This window comes from Phodopus roborovskii, unplaced genomic scaffold (assembly GCF_943737965.1).
Source record: "Phodopus roborovskii unplaced genomic scaffold, PHOROB, whole genome shotgun sequence".
NCBI lineage: Eukaryota > Metazoa > Chordata > Mammalia > Rodentia > Cricetidae > Phodopus > Phodopus roborovskii.
The window spans coordinates 8,390,955-8,416,873 of record NW_026126575.1 but is presented as its reverse complement, the minus strand read 5'-3'; the positions used below and the strand labels follow the sequence as shown (position 1 = coordinate 8,416,873).

At 43.7% G+C, this 25,919-nt stretch overlaps 1 protein-coding gene across 1 annotated transcript in view; it reads left to right on the top strand.

Annotated features, from left to right (window-relative positions):
* Positions 1-4,894: 4,894 nt before the first annotated feature.
* Suclg2 (succinate-CoA ligase GDP-forming subunit beta) overlaps positions 4,895-25,919 on the top strand; it is a 248,084-nt gene continuing 227,059 nt past the window's right edge. Inside the window, exon 1 of the mRNA XM_051203291.1 lies at positions 4,895-5,023. Coding sequence (XP_051059248.1) covers positions 4,934-5,023 — 90 coding nt within the window. The 5' untranslated portion in view covers positions 4,895-4,933. The remainder of the gene's footprint in view (positions 5,024-25,919) is intronic.

Below are 25,919 nucleotides of genomic sequence, written 5' to 3'. Positions count from 1 at the left end.
CTCTCTCTCTCTCTCTCTCTCTCTCTCTCTCTCTCTCTCTCTCTCTCTGAAAGTTAAAAGAGTAAATGGACATTTTCCACTTTGGATTTTCTGCTCAAGGAAGTGCCATGCCATGTGGGAGACCAAACCTACACCCTCAAGGATAAGTCTGCATATATATGTTAAATGAAGATGTTGAAAGCAGTTTGGATATGGCAAAATAGAAGTAAAGGATATTGTTGACATGAGACAGTGGGAGGGAAGTTCAAAGCATAGTTAGCCAGGAGTGTTGAGAAGGACAAAGCCTCACTACCTTAGAACTGACCCACAGTTCCCAACACCAATCCCATTGTTTGAGCCCAGAACACAGTGATTGTGTTGTCACTTACACCTTGATCTTTGGTCTTTGGTACCACTGCAACAGGCCCTAGACTCCAAACCTTGTTGCCTCATCCTAAGGGACTGACAAGAGCCCCAGGGTTCATGGAAGGATTGATAGTAAATCATGGTGGAGTGCCATTGGGACACAGTGGGTGACAGCTGGCTTTCATGGTGCCTTGGTACTCCTTCTAGAGTCACAGACTGAGTCTGAGGTGAAGATTGTTCTCTAAGGAATCACCCAGGATATGGGACAGCCATTGTGACAGGCCTAGGAGAAAGTAAAAGAGGAGGTGAAGGGAGCAATGAATGATCTTGAACTTCTGATTCTTCTGCCTTCAGCTCCCAGACTCTGGGATTATAGTTGTGGGCCACCATAGTTGGTTTGATGAAGAACGAGAATCAAGCCCAGAGCTTCAGTGCATACTAGACAAGCACTCTACCCATCGAGACACATCCCGATACCCCATTAAAAAGTATCTTAGATTAAACCTCACTGAGATAGTGGACCAGTAAGGGTAATGATAGCAATCAGAAGCAAGGAAACCCCTATTCTATAGGGTTAAATACCCAAGGAAAACTACAATTTTGTAGGTCCCAGTGGGACTAGTAGTCATCTCTGAAAATATCAAGATTTCACAGTGAACTTTACATAATCAGTGCATGAAACATCGAAAATCCAGGAAGTTCTGATTTACTAGATTTCAGCGATCCATCAGCCTTTGCTTTCTTTACATCCTAGTTTTTCCTTCAGCTGGGGGCTTTTTTATAGGCTCCTCATCTCCTTGCTTTCAGAATTTTCCTGAGTTTGTGCCTTTGTATCTACCCTTGACCAAGGAGAATTCCCCCAGGTAGGGCCAAATTAGTCAATCGGGTTCATCCTGACTGGACTCCTACTCTTTGTACCAGTGCCACCAAAGTGGTCTGTTTCCAGAACATAAAAGAACCTCTGACCAAGAGCTATTGGGCACTTTGAGTTCCCTCCCAGCCCCAGGTACTTGTTTCTTTACTTTGCTTTTTTCTGCTGTCTTTGCTCATATGATTTTGAACTCTACTCTGACTCAGCAACCTTGCAACAGTTAATGGCGAATAAGATGGAAACTCAAATCCACTCAGGTCAAGAGGATGGTGTGAAGGACAGTGGTGATACTTCAGGTTTGAGGAGTCTGGTCCTCAGCTGTGTGCCCTGGGGAGAATTAAGAGATATGGAGAACTGTATAATTGCCACAAGGTGAGGAAATTTAAACTGCCCAGCACAGTTGGACTTTAGTTGAACCACCTTATCAGGGCTCCCATGAGAATTAAATGGCAGGCAGAAGTAGCTGTGCATATGATTGGAAGTGGAAGTGTAAAGCTGGCTTCTTTGTCAGGTAGTGTAGTTGCTTTTTTTTTTTTTTTTTTATTTTACACTTTACACTTTTGCTCTTTGTGGGGGCATGCTACCCAGCTCCCAAATAAATCACACATGGAGGCTTATTTAGCTTTATTTTTCTTAAATTATCCTGTCTACCTTTTGCCTCTGGGCTTTTTCTTTTTCTTACTTCTGTAATCTTACTTTCATTCTTATTCTGCGGCTCGCTGTGTGGCTAGCTGGCTAGCCCCTAGTATCCTCCTCTCTTTGTTCTCTTGTTCGTTGATCCCTCTTGTTTCCCAAATTCTCCCTTTTCTCCTTCTACTTATTCTCTCTGCCTTTCAGCCACTCCTATCCTCTCTCCTGCCCTGCTATTGGCCACTTAGCCCTTTATTAGACCCATGAGGTGTTTTAGACAGTCCGTGTTAAACAAATGCAACATAAAAAAAAAACGTAACACATCCTTGCATCATTAAAACAAATGTTCCACAGCATAAACAATTGTAACACTTCTTAAAATGATATTCCACAATAAGATAACTTAGCTTGGAGAACACAGAGGATGGAATCTCCCCTTCATGGTCAGTTTTGGACCCTTTCCTTTAACACGCTAATTTTGAAAAAAGGGAACATCACAATTGCTGTCCTTTAATATTTTGAATATAAAAGGGAAAGGGGGAAGATGACAGCAGTATCTGGATTTTGCTGCAGCCCTTTAAGGGAAGGCTATTTTTTTCCTGGCCAAAAGGATAGAATCTGAGTTGTACTTCTGACCTAGGGAGGAGATATGACTATGTAATCTATCTAAAACTTCCTTACAAGTTTATTCAGATGGGTTTGTTAATCACATGGACAGGAGACTACCCATCCACTTGAAAGCTGAGACATGATGAAGAAATGATAAAGAGAAGGGGAGGATATTTATCTCTTAATGAGATAAAGTACATTCCAGAAGCTTCTTCTCAGCTGCTGCTAAGTCTCCTTGCTTTCTTTGGAATATTGACCCAAACTCTTACCCTGCTTGAGCCGAGATTCCTGGCATTATCATTCTTTGAAGAGCCAGGACCTCCTTTCCCACACACAGATGCTCACAGCTAAACCAACTCATTTTTTCTTTGAGGTTTTTTACTCAAAAAAAAAAAAAAAAAAAAAAAAAAAAAAAAAGTAACTTAGGCAGGGCAATGATGGCAAATACCTTTAATTCTAGCACTTGAGAAACAGAGACTGGTGAGTTCGAGACCAGCCTTGCCTACAGTGAAAGTGCCAGGACAGGCTCCAAAGCTACACACAGAAATCTGTTCCATAAAAACCAAAACCAACCAACCAAGCAAAACAAAAACAAATGTAATTTATTCCATTTTTTGTTTGTTTTGCAAAAAAGGCCTCAAATCTACTAATTATTTTGATGCAAATGAATACAAAAATAATGGGGAGAGGGAAGAGTGGAGTAGATGCATTCATGGTGGTATGGCCATCATAGAATCAAATGTAATAATCAGCAGACCTTTGATCTTGGGTAGAGGAAAATGCTTAGTGGCTAAGAGTGCTTGCTGTGCAAGCATGAGGACTGAGCTTCGGATTCCCACGACCCGTACAAAAAGCCAGCTGTATCCATTCCACTCTAACTCTAGCTCCTTCCTGCAGGGACAAGGAGAGCACTGGGGCTTGCTGGCTGTTATACTCGCTCCAAGTTCAGAGAGAGATTTTTGTCTCTAGAGAAGAGGGTGGCAAATAGAGCAAGGCACAGATGGCTTCCTGGCCTCTGTGCACACATGAGATATATAACACACACACACACACACACACACACACACACACACACACACACATACACACTCACACACACACGATAAAGAGAGACAGACAGGGACAGAGAGACAGAGAATAAATGAAGACAGAATAAATGTGTGTAAGCCTCTGGGAGGAATAGATTATCAAGGACAGATACAGGTTGGCATGTAACTCCTGGGTGAAGCTGCATAAAGACATTTGGGGTCTTTTAGAGTAATGTTCTTAGAGTTTCTCTGTCAATGTGAAATTATATCAAATGAAAGTTTAAAGAAAGGTGACACAAGCCACTATTGTGAGTGCACTATTGCTATAGTGTCCCCTGTCTATCTCATGACAATTCAAGAGTGAGTGAGGTTCGAAAACCCCAACTAAAAAATATCCCCAAGTAGTGTTGGGGGTTGGAGCATGAATTTGAATCTCATGTGTACTTCTCATCGACTGGCTTCTGCTAAGGTTCTTATTCATTGTGTGCTTCAGTTTCCTTTTCTGCAAAATGAGTATGGAAGCTTCACCTACTTAAAAGATTGCCACAAAGCTTAAATGGGTTCATAGTTGTTCAATGCGTGGCACATAGGGGTTGTTATTGTGATTTTTAATTTATGTAAATAAAATGCATAGCTGTCTGCACACTTTAAACAAATACTTTTCTCATAGCTGAGTAGAAAATTCAGTAGTAGCTTTTTATTAATTTAAGGTTAAGGAGCAAGAAAACACATGTCTCTAAGACATACCTAAAAGCCTCCTTCAGTTTCACAAAAGAGACAGGATGATGCCTCTCCATTGTCACCACATTTGAGGTAGAGAGAGGCAGAAGGTCAGGAGTTCCATCTAAATTTCTGGCCAATGGAAAGTATTTGAAACCCTGTCTCAAAAACGCAAAGCAAAACAACAACAAAACACTACCACCTAAAACAACCCCCTCATTCCCCAAACTTCATCAGCTTCCCCTGCCCCACATGGCCTTGGAACAATCCTTTCTATAAGAGGTATCCTTTGATAAAGGTATCACTTGCTAGGGCCAGACCTAGCAGTGCCCACTGCAGTCAAACAATCTCTAATCTGTCCTTCCCAGGGCCAGTTTAAGCCAGTGTCCCTGGGGCTGAGATCCGTCCAAGCAAGACGTTGTGAAGTCTGGGAAGCCACTTAGTGTCGAGTAGGGTGGTGATGGTGATGGGCGCAGGGGTGGGTGGTGGTGGGAGTGAGTGTGTGGGTTCCCTACCCTCCTGCCACTCCCATTCCTTCCTTTTCCCAATTCATCCTGCTCCTCCCCTCCCCGCCCCCTCCCGCCCTCCCCCCCCGCCCCCCCCCCCCCCCGCCCCCTCCCCGCCCCGCCCCTCCCCGGCTCGCCCCTCCCGTGGCCGGGGTCAGGGCCCGCTCCCCGCCCCGCCCCCTCCCCCCTCCCCCTCGCGTCCTCTGCCCAGGTTCCTGGTTAAGATGGCGTCCCCGGTGGCCATCGCGGCGCAGGCCGGGAAGCTTCTGCGAGAGCAAGCGCTGCGGCCGCGGCTCCTGGCGGTCAGGTCCCAGGTGAGCGCGGCTGGGACGACACAAGCCACCCGCCGTGGCGCCCCTGCCCTGCTCGGCGGCGGCTTCTTCGCCCCCGGCGACCCCTCGCGACCCTGTGCTCCCCCGCGGCGCGGCTGCCTGAGCGGCGTCCCTGGTGCTGCAGGACCCGGGCCACCTCCCACGGGAGGCTGCGGGGATCGCGCGCGGGCCAGAGTGCACAGCCCACGGTCCGGGTCTAACGCCCCCCTCAGCGGCCCCTGGGCAGGCACTGGAGCCCCGCGCCGCCAGCGGTGGAGGTTGCAAAAGTTGCTCTCACTGTTCGAATCCAGAGCTTTCCCAGGCTTTCCGGGCGCTGCTTTGGGGGCGTCCATCTGCCTGAGCTCGTCAGGCTGGCCACGTGCTCCACACGCCAGAAAATCCGCGGCTCCCAAGGCTGCTCACCTGCCAGGGTGAACTCTGCAGGCTGTTGCTTGTTGTGCAGCCTCTGTGTGCTTTGCTCAGGGGACATGCAAGGGTTCAGGGGGAAAGTGGGAGCCCTTTCCTTGTCCTTCTCCTATGAGTGGCCCCTGTCAAAACTGCTCAGATCCTGCCCACTTTGTCCTTGCCCCATGTTGGACTCAGAACAGCAGCGCCACGTTGTTCCCATGTTTACCTGCTTCTGAGGGCAACCTCTTCACTAGCCAGAGGCCTTTTGGGGGGAAACTGAAGTTGGCTTTGACACTTGGAGAAATCATGGTCTACTTTCTCTAGGTTACCTTTCCACCAGAAAGAAAAATTTTCCAGTTGAGTGAGAGGCAAATTATCACATTTTAAGCAAGGCATGCAGAGGGCACTAAGAAACTGAAAGAAAAAGTTACTAATGATTTCTTGTGTTACTCTAAGTAATTATGGCATCCTGTGAAGGGTTTTTTTCCCCCCCTTTCTTTTCATTACCCAACGTTCCATTTCTCTGTTATTGTTAATGGGAATTTAAGAGGTGCCAATACTTATTATTGTAATATCCTTAATAGGCACTTGACAGTATGTCGGGTAAAGGACAGGGATGGTGGTTTGTCTAATTAAAATCACTGATACCTGCTATAATAGAATAAGGAGATATCTCCAGGTGATCTAAGTCCTATTCATTATATAAGTGTTATAAAAAAAACAGGAACTGTGATGCTGTTACAGTAGAGTTGAATTTATGAGAAACATGGAGCCCAGGGCAGTAAAAAATGAAGACTAGGAAGAAAATGGTTGTTCAGAGAAGCCTAAAATAGAACATTTCACTGGAGTATGTTGTCATCTTCCCTATCCAAGTAATGGAAACCTTGGACCAATTAGGAGAGACTGGCAGATGGGAGTGAGACCTGTTACCTATACTGAATAATGTACTTTGGTTTATGAACTTTTTATTATTCTGGGAACACCAGGCTTAGAAAATGACAGTGGGGCTGGGAGCTGGCTCAGATGGTAAGGACACTGGCTCCCTTGAGTGTGTGGACTCCCCAGCACCTTGTAAAACTCCATTCATGGCAGGCAGTGTGAAGTTGTGACCCCAGCACTGGGAAGGAGAAACACATATGTGTTCTAAGAGCTTGTTGGCCAGTTCAGGGAGAGACCCTGTCTCAGAGAAGTAAGGCGGAGAGAGCTAGAAGACAGGTGATTTTCAGGACAGCCTGACCAGTGGGCCTGTGTAGAAAAGTCCAGTGCTGGGAAGTTCAATGGCCTGTTCAAGGTTATACAGAGTTTGAGGCAGAGCTGAAGGCATGGGGGGGGGGGGGGGCTGGTGAGTGCTCATTTCCCTTGCAAATTAAACTGCATAAAACTGCAAGTCACTAATACTAGGGACACACTTCTTAAAGGAACATTTTGGAGTTGGTAATGGAAGTAGGAGCACACAGCCTAAGAGTTTAAGGATCTGTCTTCTTAGTACCTGCTCCATGCCATCCCGATTTGATACAAATTATCCACTTCTTGGCTCATAGCAGACACTACAATTAAAGATGGTTCATTTTTCCCCCTACCAAACTTAGGAATCTTTACCCAGTCAGAAATCTGTTGGCACCCTTGGCTAAGATCTACTTTGTACCATGCTTTGTCAAAACAAAACAAAGCAAACAGGTAAATGGGCCCAGATAAAAGACCCACTTTCTGCTTTTAGAAGCAACTCTAAGGGGTTTCACAAAAATACCCAAGGAAAAACACCCCTCCCTGGGATTAGCTTCAGATACATTTTTTATACTTAATGTCATTGAACTTTCTCCCTCTATCTCTGTCTGTCTCTTTTAAACTTCTGCAGTCTACTTCATTATTTGACTTTGGGTTGATGTATCTTTTTATAGGGCTGTATTTGTCCATCTCTACACTATCAGGGGAGTCTGCTTCAGGCCCTGGGACTTGGGGCTGTAAGTAAAGCAGGCAGAGCCCTTGACCAGGAGGTACTGAGGGCAGGAAGGGCAAAGAGATAGATACTACAGTAAGAAAGATGGTTTCCAGGACTGACGAAGCCATAATGAAATCAAACAGGGTCACATGATGGGGAATAAATGGTGTCACAAGTAGGCACACCAACACCCAGAAAATCTGTCCCATAATGTGCTTTTATTTAGGTTTGTTTTCTTTTTTGAGCCTGGGTCTCATGTGTAGCTCTGCTGGCCTGAGTTGACTGGGCTGTCCTAGAACTCACAGGGATTGGCTTTCATCTGACTTAAGTACTGGGAGTAAAGGTGTATGCTGGCATTCCTGGTCTATATTTAATTTTTTAATTGAGGACACAAATGTAGAACATACTCTTTCACTGTAGCAGCATACCTGAAAAGGCAACTTAAGGCAGGCAGGCAGGCATCATTCTGGCTCACAGTTGAGTGTATAGTCTGTCCTCGTGGAGAAAGGAAGGCCACAGGCGCTTGTGGCAGCTGGTCACAAGTATCCACAGTCAGGAAGCAGAGGGAGATGGACGCTCTGTTCGTTGCTATGCAATTTGGGAACATATCTCATGGGAGGGTGCCACCTGCACACAGAGAGGCTCTTTCCACCTTGGGTAATCTAGCAATGACCTCACAGGTGTGCCCAGAGCTTGGTCTCCTAGGTGATTCCAGACCTGTCAAGGTGACAGTATTGACTGTCAGTGAACTGTTTGGTGAGTTTGTAATATGTGAAAAGCAGCTGGCTTGCTACATACAGAACAAGAAAGTAACAGCAGCTTGCATCCTTTAGTACTCTTTGTTACTACCTGTGCTTGACAAAGGGAGCAGACTCCCCTCTTACAATACTGATTCACTTTTGTTTGTCATGTAAATGACGTTAGACAGTGTGCATGCACATATTCGGTATCCCCTATGGTATTTATAAGATCCTAAGTTTTTCACACTTGAAAAGGATTAGGCAGGTAAGACATGATGGGATGGGGGGTTATTAGGCAAGATGGACAGCAAGTGCAAATCCTGGTAGATAATGCCTAGCTAGCCCTTTAAGTGCACAGATGCTGTGAAACTTGGTGGATGGCATAATATAGTAAGGATTGTCTATGATGAATACTCAGGAGCCCATTTGTCTCTTTGTCAAGTCTTATGGGAAGTGCTTTTTGGTGCTGCTGAATTTTAAGTAATTCCTTCCATCCTTCTGTCCTTCTGTCCTTCCGTCCGTCTCTTCCTCCTTCCCTCCCTTCCTTCCTTCCTCCTTCAGCTCAGGTATTAATGACCCTTAGTAGAGTATAGCTGCCTTTTGGGCCATTTCTGTTTCTTGATGCCTGTGTGAAGTTCAGGGAAGCTTGTGTTTCAAGGGATACACAGAGACATAGGAGACACTGCCCTTTGGGTCCTAACTTTGGGGTTACTGCTGGGTAGTTCTCAGTGAAGCTCAGAGGACTGAATACTGTCAAAGAAAATTGCTTATTCCTGTGCCTCTGCTGTTGGCTGCTTCAGGAAAAAGGGTGATGGAGACAAATGGATGCATGTTTTTTGTTTGTTTGAAACAGGGTCTCTCTGTAGATCTGCCTGCCTCTTCTTTTGAGTGCTGGGATTAAAGGTGTGTGCCACCATGCCCAGATACATGGGTTTTAGAAGTGAAGGGCTGGTGTGTCTGTACAAATTTATACCAGTTAAAGAAGTCAGGAGACTGCTGCAAACTGTGGTTTACCTGTGTTTGCCTGCTGCCCTGGGGAATACATATCTTGGCTCTTTTCTTTTCCTAGTTTTTAAAACAGCAAACAAAAAACCCAAACCAAATAATAAAACGCCAAACCCCAGAGGATAGATAGCTGCAGTGCTTGCTGCTAAAGATGCTGGATTTCATGTAATTGAGATGCTAAAGTTTTGACCTTCTGCATGTGGAAGGCCTGTGAGTAACAGCTCCTGGCCAGATTGCCTTTGTTTACTGTGAAGGAAGTGTTTCTGGGAACAGGATTAAGTGCACAAGACCATGGTAGCCAGAGCTTTGCCACCCTGGTTGCCTGGCTAGGTTCTGCAGGCACCAAGCCTAGAAAGTCACAGAAATATGTCCACTGGGAGGACAAAAAGAAAGGGCATGGGTAACTGGAGCTAACCCTTCACCCTCACTACTACTCAGTAGGAATCCTCCCTTGGTGTGGCACTTTCTTCCACTTGTTGGAGAAATTTTGTCTGACCTATATATATTTACATAAATAAGAACATTATGCTGATTTGGAAATTAATACAAGAAATTCATTTACTGAAGGTGGGGTGATGGGCTGGCATTCCAGGGGGGATTGCAAATGTTCTGCTGTGCAGAAGGGAGAGACAGTCGGGGTGAGGAGTAAAGATGAGCCTTTAGGCAAATGAGGAAGGATGAGTGAATGGGGCTGTAGGAAGCCCAGAACCTGGCAGATCACACAACTCCACAATAGAAAGTCAAGCAAATAGCATTTGTTTATCAAATATTTTCTGAATGCTCAGTGCTAAGTTCTGCAAAGGCAAAAGAACCCACTATTTTGTCATAAATCCAGTGCTTAGGAGACTGCTGAGTAGGTTAGTACACCCAATAGGTAGGGAGCAGTTTCCTCATCATTTAACTGGCCTCCCCTGGCCTCTCTATCCAGTGATTGCTGTCTATATCTTTTCTGCTATTCTATAGTTTATAACACATGCCTCTACCTCATCTTATTTGTTTATTGTCTGTTTTTCCTGTCCTCTCACAAATATAAGAATGCCAGCTTCATGAGTAGACTTTCTTATATGCTATTTCCCCAGTTAGGTGTTCTGTAAGCATTTGTGGTCTAATGAATTATTGGAGGACACAAAATAGGGAACAGCAGGTAACAGTCAAAGAGTTTGATACAGATTAGAGAGGAAGGGATGAGTTGATAATCGGCAAAGGAACTAATTGTTGAGCATTTTGTATGTGGCAGGCTATGCAGAGTATTGCCTGTTATTACTTGAAGCCTTACAGTATCGTAGCAGGGGGTGGTGGTGCCATCTCCCTGCTGCACGCTCAGGAGCCTGGGTACAGAGAGGTCACATAGTAGCTGGCTGTAAATCTAAGTGTCAGGAGGTCACCTGCCTTATGTCAGTAAATACCTTTTGCTGTTAAATCATTAAACCACACATCACCAGAAGGTCCAGTTTGGGCTGGACCATCCAGTTGAACACAGTGCTTACCTGCCCTGCACCTCCTCCTTTGGTTATTTAGATTTTGGTTGGCTCAGCCTGCTGGAACTGCACACCTTTCTGGACTCTGATCCCCATCCCCCTGTCTTGCTCTGGGATCTAGGGAACAGTAGCAGAAGGCATGAGTTCTGCTTTTCATTCAGCTTGAGTTCACATACTAGATTCCAAAAGGCTCCTGCTGTGCAACCTGGAGCAAATGATTATTTTTAAAGATTAATTTTATTAGTGCATATTAATTACACAGAAAATAGGCTTCATTGCATGTTTTCATGTGATGTGTACACTCAGAGTTGCTACGAGGATATGGCATACATTCTGTGGTCCTATCTGAACAGATGGTTGAACTTGACTCTTCTGTGAAAAGTTAGTTATTGCAGGTGGCAGCTATAATGATTCAGTATGATTTATTAAACATTTGGCATTATGGTTAGATCATGGGCCTACAATGATTATTTCTGTTGCAACAAATTTGAAGCTACAACGTCTTGCCTTTTTCAAAAGAATTTATTAATCTGTAATAACCATTCTTTCCTAAGTTTCATAACATTTATCATGTATGTCACTTCAGAATCAGGCACTGATTTCATGCTTCCTTAGCCTCGATTTCACCAAATAGCCATGTGAGACAGGAATGATTTTGCCAAGTTCATATGTGGGGAACTTGGCTGAAGAGTGGATGAAGGCTTGCCTCCAAGGCCTTAGGAGTCACCAGTATCCCAGAGCTGGGATCCAGGAGCTCAGCCACACCATCCTAGCTGTTGATATTCTCTGAAATGTTTGCATAACTTGGGTAGGGTGAGTAGCAAAGGCATCCGGACTTGGGTGAGTTGAGTGTTGGAGGTTGGGGAACACCTAAGAAGAGACCAGCGACCCCGTGGCTACCACTGGCTACTTAGCTCCAAGTGCGCTTAACAGAAAATAATGAGTTAACTTTTCAGGGTGAGCATTTCCTGAGTTGAGGCTTTGGTTCATGTCCTGAGTTTATGGCAAGCTTACTTACAGAAATGATTATGAATGAATAGCCCTTAGGCACGAGCTGTGGAGGTACATGTAGGTGTCTGTCATCTGCCTCTAAGGACTTGTTTTTACTGTAAAATGAAGAGACTTGATGCAGTATATGAAGTGGTATTGGAGCTACCGCAGAGTACAAGGGATAGATTTATGTATGTGGGAATCCATGAGTGGCTAGAGGGCCAGGTGTCTGGCTCTCCCGCCCCACTCATTGCCAGTTTTTGTGCTGTGGATGTCCCCTGTGTGCAGCTAGAAGGCACCAAGGACGTTCAGCAGGGCTTCCCTGTGGAGTTTGGGGTGGTGGGGCAGTGAGGTGAGGACAGAGAAAGGGGACAAATTCAGTGCATTGTTATGAGTGCGGTGATGGAGGGCAGCGGGGAGCCACTGCAGGTTTGTAGACAGACAAGGGGCACAGGCCATCTTTGTGCTTTAGCGTATGTTCCTGGCAGTGTAAAGAGGGCTTCAGGCCTGCAGGAGAACAGATCATCCGAGAGACTTCTGTAGCGCTTATACCAGGATCATAGGCGTAATCCAGGACTGGGAGCAGATTGCTAGGGTTAAAACCCTGACCCAGGGCACCGCCTTGTATTCTTTTATCTTTTTTTTTTCTTTTTCTTTCTTTCTTTCTTTCTTTTTTTTTTTTTTTTGGCATCTATATTTCTTTTTCATGCGGCAAGTCTCTGAAAGCAGAATGTTCTGTCATTTGTGTGTTGTAAATTGATTGACGGTCTCTTCTATCTACAAAATAGATACAATGGGAGGTAAAGGGGTGGTCTGGCAATTACTATTCAACCTAGGACACTGGAGAGCACTGTGAGTAATTACCGTGTGACAGTAGGTGGAAGCTAGGGTGTCACTGGAAAACTGGATGTGCAGATGCTGTTAATTAGCATGGACTAGCTGGGGCCATGGGAATAGAAAAGACAGCCTAGGGTTATTAAAGAGGGGGAGCTAGGAGATGGTGGTGAGGTAGGTCAGTGGGTAAAGGTGCTTGGTGCCAAGCCTGGTGACCTGACTCTGGTCTCCAAGACCTACATGGGGGGAAGGAATGGGAGAACCAACTTTGGCAAGTTGTCTTCTGCACCCTACACACAAACAAGTAAATGTTAAAAGGGGGAAGTGAGTGCTGAGATGGCATTCCTGTAATCCCAGCATTGAGAGGTGGAAGCAGGTGATCAAAATTCACGGTCATTCTTGCTTACAAAGTGAGTTCAAAGCAAGTCTGAGATATGTGGGCCCCTTCACCCTCCTCAGAAGGGAGGGAAGGAAAGAAGGAGAAGGAAGAGCTAGAGACGGAATAGGACCTGGGATTTCCCTGACAGGTTTCTGTTGCTAGCCTTTCTTTCTGCTCTGAGCCAGATGACAAAAATGTGACAAAGGGCTGCTTGCTGTTCCTGGGCAGAGGAGGTGTACATTTTATACTCTGTGTATAAAATATCCCGAGCACGCCTGCCCAGGGAACTGTTTCTGGGTGTTTGCTGGGTGTGTTAGGACTTCAGTAAATACACAGGCACATAAAAGAAGAGAAACGGCAAGAAGGAGAAATGTGCTAGCTTACAAAACATAGTCTAGGATGCACATAGCCCTGCCAAACCTTCCTGGACCCACTTGGTGAAGGTAGAACCAGCCAGCGCTGACAAGTCCACTTACAGGCTGGCCATATGCCCTGGCCCACATACATACATGCATGCACAGAAGATACATTTACAAAATGTGCAAAACAAAGCAACACCCCCCAAATGAAGCACAGTGCAGTCCTCCCCAGGGGCATGCCTGTCTTACCTAGCTTCAGCAGCAGCCCAGGCCTTGGAATGGGTCAGCCTGCTGTAGATATTCCTTTCTCTGCTCTCATCCTTGGGTATAGGTTGTAGGTCCTCCTAAGGTTTCTTTGGTTGTGTATAAAAAAATGAGAGACCTTCTTGGACTTGTCTTGGAGAAAAATAAATGACTTATAGTATTGAAGGGGTAAGGTCATTCATCCACATGGTCAAATGGGCTTTTCACATACAAGAGTCTGCACATTGGGCAGGAATGCACCCCTGCTTTCCCTGGGCTCCCTGTGCCCTGAAACATCTGGGCCTCTTGGTTCTCTACTTCCCCCTCTCAGGGAGGAGGATTCCAGTGAGGTCTGATGGTCAGTAAGGAGCTCCCCATTGGGCTGAGCTTTCTTTGTTCACCACATCAGCTTCAGGGTAAGGGGTAGGGTTCATTCCACTCGAATCATTAGTAAGAAGCTCATTCATTTTATTCCTTAAATGGGTACATTTGAGAGCACTTGGGAACCCTGTTTATAAAGTAATCATTCCAGGATTTTAGGGTAACCCAGATCTGGAATTACCTTACCTAGGCTTAAATATTGCTTCTAATATTTGTGATTTTAGAGATTTATATGTTTTATTGTAAGACTGACATTTTTGCCTTACAATGCCTCTAAAATGTAGATGTCTTTTGCATTTTGTGTCTTGGTGATTCCTCCCCCTCCAAGGGTACATTAAAAAATGCATAACTTTTGGTTTATGAATGTAATTGTTACAGTGCTGGGAATGGAAGCCAGGGCCTTGTGTACCCTAGGCAAGCATTGCATCATCCAGCTACACCCCAGTCTTGATTTGTTTTTGCTTTGTTGTTCATCTTGGGTTTAGACAGGATCTCACTGTAGCCCTGGCTGGCCTCCAGCTCACAGTGATGCTGCTGCCATCTTGCCAGTGGTGGGCTGCAGGCATGTGCCCTGAACCTGGTGAAGTTAGTTTAATTCTTAGGGCCTCTGCTTCCTTATATGCAAACTGGGTGAAGTCATTGTAGCTTCCTGGAGTTGAACTGTGCTGGTGCACATGAGTCCTATCCCCAGACCAATGATCACCAAATTGGTGTAGGTATGATTGGTTTAGGTATGATTGCCAGCAAACAGGGTATCTATCCAGGGGTCATTATGTCCATGGAATAGCTGCTTCAATGAGATCCTGGCTTTCCTCCGTAGTCCTTCAGACTCCATGACTTGGATGGAACGTTAATAGGACGTAGGGGACTGGAAGAAACAGGTGGGAATGTGACTTTAAGGAGCAAAAACTCTCTGTGGGGTCTTGCCCTGTGATCTGTAGCAGAATCCTGGACGCCCACCATTGCTTGGGACTGGAGATCAGCATTCAACTGCAAGTCATGTCAATAGTTTCTCTTCAGGGATGGATCTCTCTTCATGTTTTCCTAGGAAACCCATCCTGCCCTCCGTCAGCATCATCCGTTGCATTTGCTTGGCTACAGCCTTAGATTTTGAAGGACTTATCTGGGTTAACTTCCTTTGCAAGGAAGCGGATAAACCATATTTAATATACATTCTCACTCCAGCCTGAGGGTATTATATGCAGGCCTTTAATAAGTAATACAAAGAAAGTTGGGACTTATTATTTTTGATTAAGAGAATAAACTATTAATGATGGGTGCTTCTTTGTTGAAATTTAGAGTGCCTTTCAAGTGAAGTACCATTAAAATTGAAAGCCAGCAACACAAGGACAACAAAATAAATTTTTTACTGACTTTTTAAAATAATGAACCAGAAAAAAAAAAAAAAGGTTCTCGTTGGTTAATTAGATAAGCCAAGGGTATAGGGATGGTGGAGTTAAAGACAGCTGGTCTCCATGATGCAAAGCTGGTGTTGAGGGATGAGCAGCTGTCCTCAGGCTTCAGGGAGTGTGTGGAACTAGGCAGGAGGCTTGTGCCTGCTCCCCAGGGTCTGGGCCCAAGAGCTGCAGGATCAGTGTAAGATCCCAGCCCAACTAAAGCAGGGCGTCCTCAATCGGATCCTTGCCTCTTTGTGTGATGCCGGTTTGTGCGGAGGCGTTTATGAGGGTTATAAAATGGATTTTATGACTATATTTTATATAAAATGTAATTTAATATGGAGGGAAATTTACTGAGTTAAACTTTATGTAAAGATGAGAAAACTGCTAAATCTCCCTTTGTATTAAAGGTCCCCAGGTAGGAATATTCAGTGGTGATGTTCCCTTTCCTTCGTGTTGACATGTATTTATTTGCTCACAGTAACCATGAGTATAGAGCCTCTTTCCTGTTTAGATAGGTCTTATGTGGTCCAGGCTGACCTCAAACTCAGTAGGAACCAAAGATGACTTTGGAATTTTAATCCTTCTGCAGCCACCTCTCTAGTGCTGGCCTTACAGTGGTGTGTCACCTTGCTTTGCTTGTGTGTATGGTGTTGGGGATGGAACCAGGACCTTTGCCTACTAGGCAAGTGCTGTCCCATTGAGCAAATCCACAGCCCCACAGTGTTCTTTCTTGAAGGTGTTTTGTTCATGAGGGATCCATTTCTGGCTCCGAGAACCTCTTGCCTAGAACTCTGATGTTTAAATAAGCATCAGGCTTATTGTTTAAATAAGATTAATTATTAACACAATACAGTACTTGGGTATTCAAATTTTGGTACATTTGTGGTGGGACTGGACCCCAGGGCCATGCACATGCTAGGCAAGCCTCATCTGAAACCCCAGAACTGCTCTTTGGATTAAAAACTTGGACTAGCAAAATTTATAATTGCTTTAAAAGCTTGTTTATGTTTCTTAAAAATTCTTAAGGTGTGAAAATATGAATGCTTTTTTTTTTCATTCTGCTGCTTTTAGTGTGGTAAATTATATGTAATTTAAAGTTGACCATCTTAAGCTTTGAGCTGTTGTGGTATTACGTGCTCCATGTAGCTTCCATGATATGGCATGTATAGTATCTATTCTTTCTTAGCTAGATTATTTCATTTAGCATGTCTTCAGAATATAACCATGTTGTAGCATGTGTCACAATAACCTTCTTAAGGCAGCATAATATTTTATGGAGGCTATACATATTTATAAATATTATATATCTATAGATATAATTTTCTTTATCCTCCATCTTTCAGGGAATAATTGGCTGTTCTGAACATTCATAAACATAATGAAAGTCTATGTTAATATTCACATTTCTAGAAATGCTCAGTGTGTAGTTTGAGTTGTATTTTTGACTTCCCATGTGTAATTAAAATGTCTACTAGAAATATTTTTCTTATGATAGTCTATAAAATGTCTACACTCATATTTGCTTCCTGCATCTTGACTCAGTGTGACAAATGTATACTCTTAGGCTTAGGAGATGTTTTGGAAGGAAGCTTGGGAACAGAGACAGTTCTGCCCCTAAAGAACGTGAAGTCTGGTTTGTTTTAGACTCCCACATAGTGATATGTTTGTTGCCTAGACAGCTTCCTCCTGGGCATCAAGCTGTACTGTATCTCTTGGACTCACCTACACAGTGGCTATTAATAATTCCTGGAGAGCTGAAGCCAAGCTTATGTGGAGACACCTGACATTTGTCAAGGTCATCCTAGCCTGTGCCTTTGGAGGGAAGTATCTGAGTCCTTATAGAGATCCTGTGTGGTAGGTATTTTTATTGTCATTGTCTAAGCCCATTTTGCAAGGGAATACACTGTGGGCTCAGAGACGTTAAACAACTTCCTTATTGTCGTTGCTGTTGTCCCTCAGGCTGTAACTCACAATGGCATATTGAATTGTGCCCTTTATGGATTGAGTTATGTCCCTGAAGTCCTTACCTCCTTACCTTTGTGAAGATAGAAACTTCACAGAGGAATTCTAGTTAAAATGAGGTCATAGAGCCAGGCTTGGTGGCACGCACCTTTAATCTCAGCCCTTCAGAGGCAGAGGCAGAGGCCAGAGGCCAGAGAGCAAAGGGCAGAGGGCAGAGGGCAGAGGGCAGATCTCTAAGTTTGAGGTCAGCCCGGTCTACAAAGCTAGTTTCAGGACAGCCTGGGCTACACAGAGAAACCCTATGTTAAGAACAGAAACAAACAAACAAAAAGCAGTTCTTAGCATGGACCCTAATGCAGTATACTGATGTCCTTATACAGCGGGGAACTGTAGACTCAGATGCACATACAGATGCACGAACACAGTGAGGAGCATGAAGGCAGAGGTTAGGAAATACAATGGTCTGCAGTGACCAGAGCCGGGAGTGAGCTGTGTAATAATCAGAGGACTCAGCCCTTTGATGGACTTTTAGATTCCAGAATTGTGACTGAATATCCATCCTTCCCTCCCTCCCTCCCTCCCTCCCTCCCTCCCTCCCTCCCTCCGTACATCCTCAGAAAGAGTCTGGCTGTGTAGCCCAGGCTGGCCTGGAACTTGAAACAATCCTCTTGCCTTAGTCACTTAAGTAATGGTGCTGTAGATAAGACCATCGCATACATGTTTCTTCTTCCTCCTCCTCTTTCTCCTCTTTGTCACCCCCCCCCCTTCTCTCTAAGCCACATGTTATGTGGTACATTGCTGTCATTACTAGTGTCAGTGAACACTGGGCTTTATGAAGGATGAGGATTTTGGGTGCCATCCTGGCCCTATTGTGAAGCTAGCTAGTCGTGATCATTGGGACCTGGCGAAGAAGCAGGTGTGGATGGTATTCTGGTGACATGTTCCTGCAGTGGGGTGACAAGATGAGCCTCTCTTGGCATATTGTTTTAGTCTCTGGGTTTGTCTCGAGGGTGGCGTCCCTAGTGCCTGTAGAGTTAGAGTTAGCTCAGGAACCAAGATCAACATTTGACATGCTTTAAGCTTTCTTTGTTTTTGAACCACAATTGTTCCTTGTTCACCTACTCCCTAGTACTAGATTGAGGAGATTCTGCTCAGGAAAGAAGAGTTGTAATGGAGGAGAGTATTGGCAGGTACAGGGACAGGCTTTGGTGTTGCATTCCAAAGAGGAGGCCCAGAGATGTTTTAAGTAGCAGAGAGCCTAGGAGACATGTGAACCTTTATTCCCGTGTGTCAGTTCTGTGTTTTTTACTTTGCCCTGAGATGAGAAAACAGCAAGCCTCATTGTTTTATTATTTTTACTTTTTTTTTGCAAACCTCATTAGTACTTTCTTTTTCCACACGTCACCCTGAAAACCATTCTCTTTGTTCAGGCATCTCACCCAAGGTTAAACAAAACCCTAGCGTTTGAATGCTCTGTGACAGGCCTTTTTCAGAAACACTTGCCACTTGCATTACTTAATCCAACTGCTTTTTTTTTTTTTTTTTTTTTTTTTTTGTAATCAGAAGCATTACTCCAGGCACTGGGTTCTTGAGTACTATAAAGTTGAAATTTAAGAAGAATAATCAGCTCGCAATCAGAAGCTGATTATACATGAACAGTAATGAACATAAGAGTGAGGCCCCTATAATGAAAGAAAGAAAGGTGCAATAGCAGTCCTTGAAGGAAACTTTTGAGAAGATGCTGTGATGTGGTAGATAGTGGGTGAAGATCCGCAAACAGCAATGCTCACAGAACAGGGTGGTCTGGGGGACAGTGGGACCCGAGGGACGTAGACAAGAGTTAACCCTCTGTAACTGTGACGTTCGATACTGTAGATGAAGTAATGTAGAAGCCACTGGGTTTTAGGACTGAGCTAGGTCTCTGTTCTGCTGTCAATGGAAGGCACAGAGAACAGGTTTGTGTCTTTTGCCCCGCTGAGGTTGTGTAGCTTTCATCCTCTTTGAGTCTCCATCCCCTACTATACTGTTTAATAGTTACTGTAACTGTTACTTGTCTAGACTCTTTTTCATTGCTGGATCCGTGCGTAACTTTGTCCAGTGGCTGCTGAAGCAGCTGGCACACAAGATGAGTTCAGGAAATCCAGGAAGTAGCATCGAATCTCAGCCACTCATGTAGTCAGATGATTCACACTCTTCACTGCTCAACGATGTTGTAGGACCTGGGAGAATGAAGTGATAAATGATGCTGACTAAAGTCTCATGGAATGGCCAACTTTATTCAGAGCATCTGACAAGTTATGTTCAGAAGGTTAAGAAACTGAGGTCACAACAGTCTTGTTTTCTCACAAGCACTCAAAATTCTCCTCACATAACACCATTCTTGAGCCATGTTCTAGCATATCCCCCCCCCCTTTCTTTTTGAGAAGGAAGGCCTCACACCCTGTTGCCTAGGCTAGTCTTCAGTTTTGGGTTCTCTCAAGTGATCTTCCTGCTTCCTAGTAGCTAGGACTGCAGGTGCATGCACCATTGCCTCACCTGACTTGAAGTATGCTATTCTGAAAACTAGATTAGGAAGGGTGGTGCCTATTGTTAGGGTTGCTAAGGAAGTACTCATCAGAAGGTTAAAGCTGAGCAAATCCCCAAAGGAGTTGAGGGCTGTGAAATGTGAAGTAGTCTGGGCAAAGGAATTGCAGACTAAGGATAACAAGTGCAGAGGCCTTGATGCGGGGTCATGTGCTCAATGTGTTCATCTGAGGTTTCCCGTTCAGTCTTCATTCTCAGTGGCATAGTGTAAGGCAGCTGGTATCTGCATCTTTGTCAGGCTTTATAAATCGTAGCTGTCCTAAGTGGGTAGATAGTTTTATTCTATTCTGTTCTTCGTGTTTCATGTTGAATATCTTTTTATTTGCTGGTGCTACCTGCATATCTTCATTGACATGTTTCTCAGTGTCTTCTGTCCATTTTCTGTTTTGATTTTTTTTCCTCCCTTGACAGGCCTGTGTAGTCCTGGCTATACTGGAACTCACTCTATAGATCAGGCTGGCCTTGATTCAGAGATACCCCTGCCTCTGCCTCCTGAGTGCTAGGATTAAAGGGGTGAGTCACCACTGCCTAGCTGTTTTGATTTTTAAAATGTTGAATTTTGAATGTTGGTCATTTGCCAGATACGTGGTGTACAGATATTCCTCCAGTCTGTGGCTTATCTTTCCAGTCTAGTATAGTCTGCCAGAGAGAAAACACATCATTGAACCTTAATCAGCTTCTACTTAACCTGCTTTTTTTCTGATGGATCATTTTAAAGTCATGTCTAAGAACTATTTATCAACCCTAGAGTTGAAAGGTACCTGGCAATTTTATTGAATGATTGATTTATAGACAAAGTCTATATAACCCAGGTTGGCCTTGAACTCAGCTTGTATCTTAAGGTCCTGACCTCAATCTCCCAGTGATCTTCAGCCTTCAGCTTCCAGTGTCCTGGGAGGTGTGAGCTACCACACCCTGCTAAAAGGTGGTTTTTCTCTATCTTAATCAAGCTCCATAGCTAGCTTGCTTGTTTGCTTGCTTCCTTCCTTCCTTCCTTCCTTCCTTCCTTCCTTCCTTCCTTCCATCCTTCCTTCCTTTCACCCTTCCTTCCTCCTCCCTCCCTCCTCCCTCTTTTCCTCCTTCCCCCTTTCTCCTCTCCCCTCCTTCTCTCACCTTCCCTCCCTCCTTTAAAAAGTAGTTTCAAATATGCATCTCAGATCTACTCTGAGTGAATATGTTTGCACATTGTAGGACTAAGGTGCCTTTTGCTTATTTATTTATTGCCTCACATCCTGTTGTCTCAGCACTTTTTCTTTGAAAGATGGACACCTCTATGAATGGAGGGTCCTGCAAAGGCTATTATTCTTCTAGTGGAATTCTAGTATTTTAAACCATTACACAATCCTTACATCATTTTTCATGATCAAACGTCTAAATTTTTGAGATATTAAACTTGGAATGGATTCTGTTTTGGGTATGAACTCTGTCTCTGTGTGGCATTGCCTGGTTTTTCAGATTCATTTATTATATATTTTCATTTAAGAACCATTTGAGATCTGGAAAGGCATTTTTTTTTTTTTTTTCCCTTCAAGACAGGGTTTTTCTGTGTATCTCTGGCTGTCCTGGAACTCATTCTGTAGACCAGGCTGGCCTCAGACTCACAGAGATCCACCTGCCTCTGCCTCCCAAGCACTGGAATTAAGGACATGCACCACCATTGCTTGGGTGGAAAGGCATCTTTGACATTTGGTTTAATGTTCCTGTGGGCTCTGGGATGTTAAAGTCAGATGAAGCTCTTGTGTCAGATACTGCTGTTAAAACTGGGTATTTGGTGAACTTTTCATTGTCTCTGCATAGAAGCTTTCTCTGTACTGTTTTGATTTATAATGGGCCATAGGAATACAGACAGCAAAACCATCAGTGATAGCTCAATCCTGTTTATAACCCTGATCAAATGAAAATGTTCTGGAATGGATTCCAATGGTTGACAGGGGCCTTGTGTCTCTCAGCTTCTTTTCATTCGGTCTCCTAGGAAGAAAACCAACAGAAGCTCAAATGTGCCTTAAGAATCACACGTGTGTCGAAATTATACTTCTGTGGGGCGGTTTATAGTATTTTAGGACTGTAAGTAACTTTGGAAATGATTCAGTCCCAACACAGAAGCCAACACTGTTTTATATGGGCAGTGAAGACGTTGTGTTTCCAGGGAACAGAAACCTGCTTCATGTTTCATGAAAGTCTGGCTGTTACACAGACTCACACTGCTGTGCCAGAGACCCTGTTCTCACTCTGTTTTACAAACAGTTACTGTAATCGCAGGCTGTCAAGGCAGACTCCTGGCCCGAGTCCCTGTCCTGACCCTGCTGGGTCTGTGTTCTTATCACCACCCTTTTAGAGAATCCAAGAGAACACCAGGTACTGGGGTGGCTTTAGGAGATGAAATCATGTGGGCAGGCAAGGAGGCTCAGCCAGTGATGCTGAGGATACTCTTCATAGCACATGCTATTTGTTAGTGGTGAAGAATTTTGTTTTTCTGTGTAGTAAATCTGAATATTTTTCTTTTATTTTTCCCTCTGATTTTTAATAAAATTCTCCCCTCTTGCTTGGCTACCTGCTCATACCCATCAAAAAATTTAAATAAATATTTTTTTTCCCCCAGGCAGTCAAGATGGGGTCTCACTTTATAACTCAGGTCTGGAATTCGTAATGTAGTCTACACAGGCCTGGCACTCCTGGTGGTTCTTCTGGGCCTTCCAGCTACTTAGATTACAGGCATGAACTACCACACCCAGCTTAATCTATTGTTTAATCCATGGGCAGCTTATAAAGTAGCAGTGTTATATGATGTGCTTTCTTTTTATTTTAAAAAGATTTATTTTTAATTGTGCATGTATGTGTGTTGGGGGAAGGGTTAGGTGTATATGTGTATGGGTGTTGGAAGAGGGTATCAGATCCCTTGGAGCTGGAGTTGCTGTCCGATATAGGTGCTGGGAACTGAACTCTGGTGCCTGGGAGGAGCTCGAAGCACTCTTGGTCACTGAACATCTCTAGCTTCTATGGTATGCTTTCTTAAAATAGGAACCTGAGTGTCTTCATTTCAGCATTACACAAAATGCAACAATGGGAAGCCATACTGTTTCTCTTTCCATAGTCTTCTTTGATGACAGTCTTCTCTGGGAGAGTAGGAGGGGTTGTTTGTTTACTTATTGCAGTGCTGCTAATCAAATCGGGTCCTCTAGGTTATCTGCTTCACCACTGAGTCCTGTCTCCAGTCCTGTTCTCAGTCCAATAATGGGCGTGTAGACTTTTCCAGTCTTCCTCCATCCTCCTGGCCCTCTTTTGTTCTTTCCTACTGCCTGTAGACATACAGGCAGAGCTCACCCACACACTGTTGTCACACTTAGCTGTGAAGTTCCCTCTGTCTTGGTTTAGATGTCCTCATGTGTTTCCACATTGCCATACTGGAAATGCCTTTTCTTGACATCTCCTTGTCCATCTTTAGGATTGATCCTAAATGGTATTCCATGAAATGTTTTCTGATTCTCACTGTCTCTGTTTCCATCCTCTGTGGACACTTACTGAATCCCCTTTATCTTTGTATTTTTAATGTTTTGAATATGACAGTTATATAGAATTAAGATGTCTGCTTGCTGGTTAACAGACATACAGTTAAGTCTGCTGTTGATGAAAAAAAACATAGCTTTTGATTATCCAGAAGAAAAGTGTGCTCATCTGGATGATATCACCACAACTTTTGCAAAGTAGAGAGAATAACTTTATTTCCCATTTAATAAAAAACTGTCCATGAATAAGTGATAACAATTTAATTGAGAAGATAATCGAATATTGCTTCTAGCCTTATTCCCCCTCCCCCATGTAAAAACCAATTACTTACCCTTTTTCCCAGAAGCTCTTTAATCAGTGAGTTTGAGATAGATTGTGGAGGAATAATTTAAGGTTTGATGGCCTTTGGTTCTCAGGTTGGAAAAACTTGTGCTGTAACTTTCAGCACTGTTTGTGTATTGTTTACACACTTGTTGGCTAAGTTTTCAGTGCAGGAAAAGTTATTAACCAAATGGCAATGCTGAAAATAAACACTGGCATAGTTGGGGAAGCTTTTGGCTCTCATGTATGATGCAAGGTCAGCAACCAAAGTAATTGGGCCTTCCCTCCTTCTCGAGTGCTGGTATTGAACATAGGACTTCATGTGTGCTGGACAAACAAACACTCTTCCACCAAGGAACAATCCAAGTCCTTAACCCCCTGCCCCTGCACATCCTGTTCCCATCCCTGTGCTGTGTTTTAACCTTGGTGGCCTCTGAGGTCTTAAATTACGGTATGAGGTGAAATAATGAGTGAGTCAATAATATGAGAAATGAGATAGTCTGGTTTACAATATTTCATTTGTCTATGAATTAGAATTATTTAAAGGAAACCTCTTTGGTTAAGGAACAAAACAATATAAAACGAAACCCTTATTTTGCCATTAGCTGGGTATTTTATGCCCCTTTGGCTTTTAACTCATTTTACTAGCCTCAGCTTTTAGTAATCATCTAGAAATAAGATGTATCTTCTAGTTTGACTGGTGCAATTGACTTGCCCCAAAACAGTGCCTCTGTGTAAATGGGCCCTTGAGGGAAGAGCCACTGCCCTGGGGAACAATTCAGTGGCACAGGGGCTGTCATGGGGGAGTCTGGGTCTTACTGTCAGACATAGCTGGTCTAAGAAAGGTGATGCCACTTTTCTGATTTGAATTTGATTTGAAAAACTTAGTTGATCATCATTAGAAAAAACTCAGAAAATACAGAAAACCATTAAAAGTCTGTGATGGTACTTTCCTCCCCTGTGCCCTAATAATGGTGTTGTGAGCACAGCATGGGCCTGTTATGCTATGCACAAACACACATACAGTCTTGTAACAAGACTTACAACCATACTAGTAAAATAACTTTATTTCTCTTATGATATTCAGGAGTATTGCCCACTCAATAGGATTTTATGGAATTCAGAGAAAGTGAAGACTGTCCCCGTGTAGCTGCAACCATTTACTTTTATATTTATTATATTATTTACATATTTTATTTGCATACATTAATGGGTTTCATTATGACATTTTCAGGCAGTATAGGATTATTATCTACATCCTATCGCCCTCTGGTTCTCTCCCCATTCCTGTAGATCTCCTTCTTGTTCCCAGCTAAGTTCTTTTCAATTTCCGTGTGTGTGTTTAAGATTTTAATTTATTTCATTTTTAATTTTTTGAGATTACTTATATAATTACATAATGTCCCCCTTTCTTTTCTTGCCTCATCCCTCCCATGTATCTTTCCTTGTTCTCGTTCTAACTCATGGCCTTTTCTTTAATTATTGTTGATGTTGTTGTGTGTTTCTCTTTCTCTGTGTATGTATATTCCTAAATATGTAAGTACAACTTGCCCCATCTTTATACTGTTGCTTGTTTGTATGTTTTTAAAGTTGATCATTTGGTATTGGATAATCAGTTGGTGTGTTCTTCCCTGGAGAACACTATTTCTCCTGCTGTCAGCATCCCTTAGTTGCCTGTAGTTCTTTGTGTAGAGCTGAGTTCTCAGGAACTCCTACCCCCATCCATGATATCATGTTTATTGTTGTTGTCCTTGTTTATCTCATGTGTAGGGAGTCATGTGTATGATCCTTTATGGGCATAGCTTCTCACATTCATAGGAGACACAGTTCTACTGCAGGCTCCTTGTTCTTCTGGCTGCCCTGTTCTGACCCCATGTTCTGCAATGATTACTGAGTCTTAATCGCCGATGTTGTGCTGTAGATGTATCTGATGAGACTGGGCTCCACAGCTCTGCATTTTGAGTGGTTGTGGCTTTGTGTAATGGTCTCCTGTTATAAAGAGACGTCTCCTTGATGAGGGGTGAAGACTGTCTTTACTTGTGGATATAAGGGCAGATATGCATAATGTAGTTGGGGCTTATGATTGTTCAGTAAAATGGGTGTTATAGGTTTTCCTTTAAGGTCTGTGGCTTTACTAGGCCGGATAGTTGGCTACATTTTCAGTACCAGACATGGTTTCCCTTTTGTTGAGTGTTTTATGTCTAATTAGAGAACTGTTCATTACCACCAAGGTATGTGTGCTGCTACTACACTGCACCCTTAACTAGGTGTATGTCTGTGTATTTGTGTGTGAGTGTGAGTGAAGAGTGTGTGTGTGAGACGGGGGGAGGGAGACAGAAGGGGAGAGAGGGGGAGTTCTTTTCCTCCCCAGGG